The sequence below is a fragment of the Periophthalmus magnuspinnatus genome, chromosome 1 (assembly GCF_009829125.3).
Source record: "Periophthalmus magnuspinnatus isolate fPerMag1 chromosome 1, fPerMag1.2.pri, whole genome shotgun sequence".
Lineage (NCBI taxonomy): Eukaryota > Metazoa > Chordata > Actinopteri > Gobiiformes > Gobiidae > Periophthalmus > Periophthalmus magnuspinnatus.
The window spans coordinates 24,665,468-24,673,180 of NC_047126.1; the positions used below are offsets into that span (position 1 = coordinate 24,665,468).

At 39.2% G+C, this 7,713-nt stretch overlaps 1 protein-coding gene across 1 annotated transcript in view; it reads left to right on the forward strand.

Annotated features, from left to right (window-relative positions):
* The window catches only part of myo15ab (myosin XVAb), an 84,962-nt gene that overhangs the window by 33,765 nt on the left and 43,484 nt on the right, over positions 1–7,713 (forward strand). Inside the window, 7 exon segments of the mRNA XM_055221620.1 lie at positions 1,670–1,800; positions 1,928–2,023; positions 2,552–2,680; positions 3,658–3,764; positions 4,897–5,078; positions 6,674–6,746; positions 7,588–7,713. The exon segment at positions 7,588–7,713 is cut by the window's right edge and continues 66 nt beyond it. Coding sequence (XP_055077595.1) covers positions 1,670–1,800; positions 1,928–2,023; positions 2,552–2,680; positions 3,658–3,764; positions 4,897–5,078; positions 6,674–6,746; positions 7,588–7,713 — 844 coding nt within the window.

The window sequence follows — 7,713 nt, forward strand, 5'->3', positions numbered from 1 at the left end:
AAAGGTCAGTATTGTGCACGTGACAAAACCAGTGCTCTGCTCGCGAGCGCTGTGAGGATGTGCTAAAAGCAGTTTCTTACTCCAAAACATGGTAGAAAATAAAGAGATCACTTTCACAACGATTTAAGACTGTAAAAGAAACCTGCACGTATCTCATCTGCGGAGCGACTGTGGTGACGGCAAAGCGGCACAATGTGGAGGGACACTTCACTACGTCTCACAAAGCTCCACATTCACAACCCACGGGGACGCGCACTATGGGCAGAACAAGCCCAGAGCTAAACGCAGCTTTGGGTAAACAACAGGCTTTTTCCACAACACCGGTGAAAAAGTCACACAACGCAACCAAGATTTATTTAAAAATATGTACGGTAAGCTTATTTTTCCTTAACATTACATAATTGCTAACTTTATGAAACATGGTGCAATGTATATTGTTTATGTTTTGTTAAAAAGGTTTGTCAGTGGATAGTGAAAATGGGACACTTTTCCTATGAGATGTAGTGATGTAAGTGTCATCTGGAAATTTAACAATTATTAAGATTAGTAAAGTTAAAGTGCTGAATACTGATATCTGTTTCCCTCCTTGCTCATTGTTGATAATTATTTTGAGAAATCATTAATGGGATCAGTGTCTTGCAACGTGATCAGTGTGTTCACATAGATGATTGTCATTTATCATTATTAATAATGTATAACTAAAGGCAAACTGAGAAAATGTGTTATTTCTGAAGAGCGTTTCAAAGTGGTAGCCCTTCGTATGACTCAGTGCCCATAAAGTAGCTCTCAGGTTAAAAAAGGTTGGTGACCCCTGATCTATACTATAGTGACTTATGTTTCAGCAGTGTTTCCTATTAATACAGGAGACTATAGTGGCCCCCATAGTCTAAAATTATTCACCATGGTCTAAAATAACCTGGACTTCATATTGGCAGAGCAAAACTAGACTTTGTTGTTTATTGTATTATCATACATTTATAAAAGAGAGACTACACTGTCTATATTTCATTTTTAGTCAGTCATTTTGACCAATCAGTGACATTTACACTCTACAAATTTAATTAGATGAAACTGTTTAAATAAAAAATAACTTGTGCTACCCTAGTTTCAAGGCAGACCTATTTTTCAAAATTGCATAGGATTCAGCAGCGTTGCACTGTCATTTTTGAAAAAAAAAAAATCTGCTCCTCTCCAGCGTGATGTGCAGCTGTCCCTCAGATGTGCCGACAGCTGTTTTAGATCAATATTAGGATTTTAAATGAGAAAAAGTATAACATAATGATCCACAGGTGGCACAGATTATAACTATATAGCATTATAACTTATAGCATATAGATTATAGCAGACACTACAGTATGTCTTCTTAAACAAAACTTTATGTGAAACACTGCTCAGTATGTGGGAATAGTTTTCTAATGTAAACTTTTTGCTTATCTGCATTTGCAGATGCTCAGCTGAAGGTGCTTTACAAAGTATTGAAGAATAACATTAAAAAAAAAAAAAAAGAGAAAGTATTATTTGACAAAATAAAAAAAATGCATTTTACAAAACTCTAGTGACAGGTTTCAGGAGTACAGTTGACCCACAGTGTGTATGTTTGTGCGTGCGTGTACGTGTGTGTACGTGTGTGTGCTTGTACGTGTGTGTGTGTCCATGTGTGTGTGTGCAGGGGGTACAGAGCTGCACTCAGACTGCCTGGCCGTGGTCCAGGCTCCCACAGTCCAGGTGGAGCCTCAGCTCACTCTGCCTCTGGACGTCAACAACTACCTCATGACTCACTACGTCCGCGCCATCTTCAGGGTATTCCTTCAGTTTTTTTTTGCTTTATTTAGTACTGTATACCTTAAAGCATACATGACTACAGTAATCAGTCTGTCATGATAAATGAATGTAATGTGCCTGCTATGATATACCATGTTATTGACAGGATCCAATGTTTGGGATGTTGACCGCACCTCTTGAAAACTCCCTACTGAGGCTGGACGATGAGCTGAAACATGGAGCTGTCAATATTTTCATTCTGGTAAGTGTTACACAATATTCTTTAAAGTTATATAAAGTGGCCTATCCACAATTTGTTGTTGCCATCTTGACAAAGCCCAAACTTGCCAGATCTCAGAAGCTAAGCAGGGTTAGGCCTGGTTAATATTTAGATGGGAGACTGTTGGAAAAAGCAGGTACCACTGTGAGGCAACAATGGCTTTACTGTATACAGCTGTTGTGTCTTTAGGCAAGACACTATACCCACAGTGTCCAGTATGAATGTGGTTTGTGTGAGTGATTGGTGGTTGAAGTGGCCAATGGTGCAGATTGGTAGCCCCGCTTCAGTCAGTTCACCCCATGGCAGCTGTGACTACAATAACAGCTTACCAGCACAGAGTGTGGAGTGAATGAACAGTACTATATGAAGTGCATAGGGTGTCCAATTTTTGTATTCATTTAATTGAACATGTGCAATGATATCAAATAGTATTACAATAATTATGCAATCTCAAAATTCAATGTAACTCTTTGTATCAGTTTAACGCCATTTCTTGCATTATTTTCTCAGATTTTAAGGTTCATGGGCGACCCTAACCTGAACGGAGCCCAGGAGAATCTGTTTGGAAACTATATCATCCAGAGGGGACTGGCCCATCCCAGCCTCAGAGACGAGATTCTGGCACAGGTCATCAATCAGGTGAGCTCCAGCTGTTAATATTTGAAAAACAGACAGACAAGATATCTGTCTTTATACCACGATTAATAGTGGCTGATCACATATTTAGAGCTTATATTTTATATTATGTAGTGTGCCGTGTGTCATTCCCAGTGTGGCCTCAGTGCATCAGATGTGTCTTTTTAAACAGATAGATTACAAATAGAGGAGTAATGAAGCTAAAGAGAAATATGCCTACAGAAATTAGAAAATGATTTGATATCCCAAACATAAAACAATGGTAAATTAAAGCAGGCCTATTCTTGAAAATTGACTTTTTACAGCTTTTAACCATGTTGTAGTTGTTTCCCCTCACCATTTACTCACCCAGTGTTGAATCTGGAGAGATTCCTGTCTGTTTGAGCAATCTTTAAGTGCTTATTTTTAAGACACCATATTGCTGATACTCTTGTTTTCACGCCCACTGCTCTGTACTTACTTACTTAATCGGTGATACACGTAGGATTTGGCAGCATTTTATTGTCATTTTGGTACAAAGGAAAAAAAATCTGCTACTCGCTAGTGTGATGTGGAGCTATCCATAGGAGGGGCCAACAACTGCACAGCTCTTTGCTGAGATGATGTTTATGGTGACATCAGCTCCCATTGGGCAATGCAGTTTTCTAACACGGAAGTCAGTGGACTCGTTTGTTTTATAAAGTCGTTTTAGATGAGTATTGGAATTAAAAATGTCCAATTTGTAAAATAATGATGCATGGGTGTCATAGATAATAACTTTATAGCAGGCACAACCACAAGACACAACAGGTTTTCTTTAAAAGTTAATTTGTCAACTTCAAATTTCAGGCTATGCTATAGATTTTGAAATATTGACAATCATCTAGGTAGATATCAGATATAATGTTGTATTGGTTGCAGAAATCCATATTTGGCCATCCCTAATGTAAAAAATGTCTTACATGCACTGATGACATAACGATGTTTTTGTTTGTTTAAAGGTTTGGAGGAATCCCAATGCCTTGAACTCAGAGCGGGGCTGGCTGCTTCTCTCCTCTTGCCTCTCTGCCTTCCTCCCCTCTCAAAGGCTGGCCAAGTACCTACTCAAGTAAGACATTTACTTGGTGGCTGTTTTTACTGTCTCAAAATGTAAAAAACAGAACTAGTTAATTTTAAGCAGATTGCAGTTATTTCTTGCTTAATTTATGCAATCCACGCATCCTCATTATTTACCACAACAGTTTAAAGAGCGCTTTCACAACTTCCAGAGGCCAGGTTTTGCTGTTGCGTTAATGGTAACAACAACTAGCATGCTAAGTGACAGTACACTGCAGGCTTATTTTGAACTCAGGACCTGCTTATTCAATTTATCTCTTAGTATTTAGCTGGTTTAATGCCCAGTCTCCATGTTGTGATGTCTTCTATTGGTAATCTGCCAACCCTGTTCTGAAATGCAGAGGTTTCTTGTATTAGTTTAGCAGCTACTTTTTTTTTTTTTTTTTTTTTTTTAAATTTGCAGGGGCAACAATTACAATTTCTTCTTCTGATTTTTACTGAATAGGTTTGTTGGGATTTTCTGATCTGTATTATAATGTTTTCTCATCAAAAACATACCTGGAGTTGTGTTTTGTTTCATTCACACATTTAATACCTAGTTCTTCTTTCAAGCCAAAAATACTCTGGTCCACCTTGTGATATCATGTGGTAATACAGGAAGTGTTTTTAAACTCCAAGCACCTTCACTAGAATCATTGTGATAACACTCAAACATGTGTGAATGAAACAATAGTGTTTTTGATGAGGTAACAACATTATGACATGGCTCAAAGCTTACAAGAGTCAATTTGTGTAATACAGGACCTTTAAAACTTAATTTTCAAAGCAAAACATTTACCTGAGGAAGGTCAGAGGGACCAAAACATTGTGAGAATAAAAGTGAATCAAGAGTCAGACAGTGTGCGGGAGTTTTCTTAACCTTTTAGACCAAGTGCGTCTCCTCCGATGCACCTGTCGCCCAGTCAGGTGGACAGAGTCTACACAGAAAAAAGCAAAACAGTAAACCAATTGTTTACACACGAATACTATTGTGAAATTTTAAGAGAAATAGTGGTGTGGTATTCTATATCAGTTACAGATAAATCATGTTAAGCAATTAAACTGGCCACCTCTGGACTTTGGCCTTTGTTATAAAAAGACTTTACAAATGTGACCCGCCCTAACCTGAGCTTTGTCTGCTGCAGGTTTGTCTCAGACTATGGCCTGGAAGGCTTCGGCTGTGTGTGTCAGCACCGCCTCCTCCAGGCTCTACAGCGCCTCACACTGGGAGGGCCGGAGTATGTCAGGACCTACCCCCCCTGTCTGCTGGAGTGGACGGCCAATCGCAAGAAAGCCCACACGGTCCTCCACGTGCACTGCTTTGATGGTAAGGAGCACGTGGAACACTAATGTAGTGAGGTGACATGGTATGTTTTTATTGTTTTGTATTGCTTCAAAATGTTAGTATTTTTTCAGTGTTTTTCAGTAAGACACTATACCTCACTCAGTTTAGTTGCGGTGTGACACTCACATGAAGAGCGGTGCTCTGCTCTGCAGTTTTGATCACTGCCTTTGAAGGCTGTACACACGAGACCATATGTTCATGCAATAACTATTCATTTATTATGGGGAAGCACAGTAACCTTTGTAAACTCTCTCCACGCTGTGTCCCTGCAGAGGACAGGACTGTATTTTCTGAGATAAAAGTGAAGCTAAGGAACTAAGTTAGCACGAGGTACTGACTGCATCCTGACTGTGCTGTTATTTATTCTATTACTTGATCTGCTGCTTATGATGATCCTCACATGAAAGAAGACTCAGTCAGGCTATAAATATAAAGTGAATAAACAATCAACAAGTGGGGGAATTTTACACTACTCTTATCTAGTTATTTTACATTTATTTAAAATAGTATTTATCTACAAACCAGGTCTGTTTTACGGATATCTGTCTGCATTAAACATTTGTTTGCTGGCTACATTACATTTACACTTCATTATAGCGTATAAATGTAGGTCTATAATACTAAAAAAAAAAAGTGATTTATATCAGTTTATATAATGTGTCCCTAGATATTCTGCTTGTGCTCCTAAAGGATTTCTATCAGGGGCTACTGTGCTCCTGGAAAAAAAAATATTAGTCCACCTCCCACCTCCGCCGGCACCACTGGACTGCACAGCAAGTGGTCTGAACTCCTCTTGCTACTTTGAATTATACAGAATACTCACAGCCATCGGACTGCGTGTAGTCCGAGCCGGGGGTGAGAGTGAGGTGAAGATCCGAATTCAAAGTGCCTAATAGTTGATTAATGAGATGATGCGTGAGAGCACGTCTGTCAGTGTCTGTCTCTGAGTGCTGCCTAAAGTGTAAAGCATCAGCCCCCACAAGTGTTTAATAGTCACTATATGCATGATTTTGGTTTAGCTTTTCAAACAACTACCTGCAACAAACTAAACAAGATCTAAACACAAACAAGATTACTTCATTGGCAAATGTCAAAACTAGACTTGGCTGTAACCAGGACTTAACCAGTTCTTCAACAAACTTGGACTTAAACAGGACGTGACCAGGTCAAAACGGCAATGAAAGTTTAAAACTTGGCTCGAACTAAAAAGGAAGGGCAGCAGGGTGAAATCAAGATAAATAATCTGAGAAACAATACAGGTGATACTAATCAATATCTAACTTCCAGCTCCAGTTTCTAAATTTCACTCGTGTATTGTGACTCGCTACATTGTTGATGCAGTATTGTCCAGCACAGCGTTGGATTTAAGAAGTGTTTATTAAGTGGTTGTTAGCATGTATGTCGCTAACATTAATGAATTACATAAGACCTGCATGTGGTATTGTTTTCACAAGGCTCCAATGTTACTCTCATGTGCCACTAACCCCGTTGAAAATGCATAAATTTCACTGAACTTTATCATGTTATTTTTGCATTTAAGTCTCACTTACAAGGTTTTTGCCATGCATGTTCTTCAGGTGTGTCCTTTCTGTGCCCCTTACACTCTTGGACAACTGGAGAAGAGATGGCCAAAGATATCCTAGCACACAGGTGACTTTTAAGCTACATGTATCTGAAATCCTGGTAGTGTGTTTGAGGAAACCGAGATTTGGGGACAGTCTGCTTTCACAGAATCAACTGTCCACTCCATTTATGAGAAACTGAAAATGCACTAACTGGTCCCCACTTAAAGTACGCAGGTATGGATACATGTTTCAGGCTTGTACTTTTTGAGGGGTTTTACATAAGCAATGGTTGATCTTAAAGCTACAGTATGTATCTTTTCTGGTGTAGGATCCATCACCTGTATGTGAATCTGATTTTTTTCTTCACAAATTGCCACTTGACAAACTATGATATTTGCAACATGTGCTACACCATAAAACTATGTAATAATTAGAAAAACATGAACCTAGCACTTTAAACAAGGCATATTGTGCTTGTACCTGCAGTGTAGTTATAATCTATGACACCTGTGCATCATTATGTTATAATTAGGACATTTTAAATTACAATATTGATCTAAAACATCTTAATAAAAGTAACAAGTCCACTGACTTCCAAATTAGAAAACTGTGGTGCCCAATGGGAGCTGACGTTATCACAACAAAGAGCTGCACAGTTATTGGCCATTCCTCTGGATAGCTGCAGGTCGCTAAAGCAAGGAGCAAATATTTTTCAATTGCACCAAAATGACTATGCAACACTGCTATGTGTATGACCAATTAAGAAAATAAAATTGGAGAACAAAGCAAGTACATCTCAGTGGATGTGTACTGGTGGTGGTGAAAATGGACAGATTGGCACAACGACGCCTTGAATACAGGAGTATAAAAATTAGTCAAACATGCATGAATCAGTCTAAATACATATGCTGCATGTGTGTGTCCAGAGGAGTGAGTGAGGGTCGGCAGGGCTGGTCCGTGCTGCTGAAGGAGCCTGCTCAGTGGGTGGAGCTGGAGGGCTCAGACTTCGTCCTGGATTTGCTGTCAGACCTGGAACTGCCTGCGGACTTCCC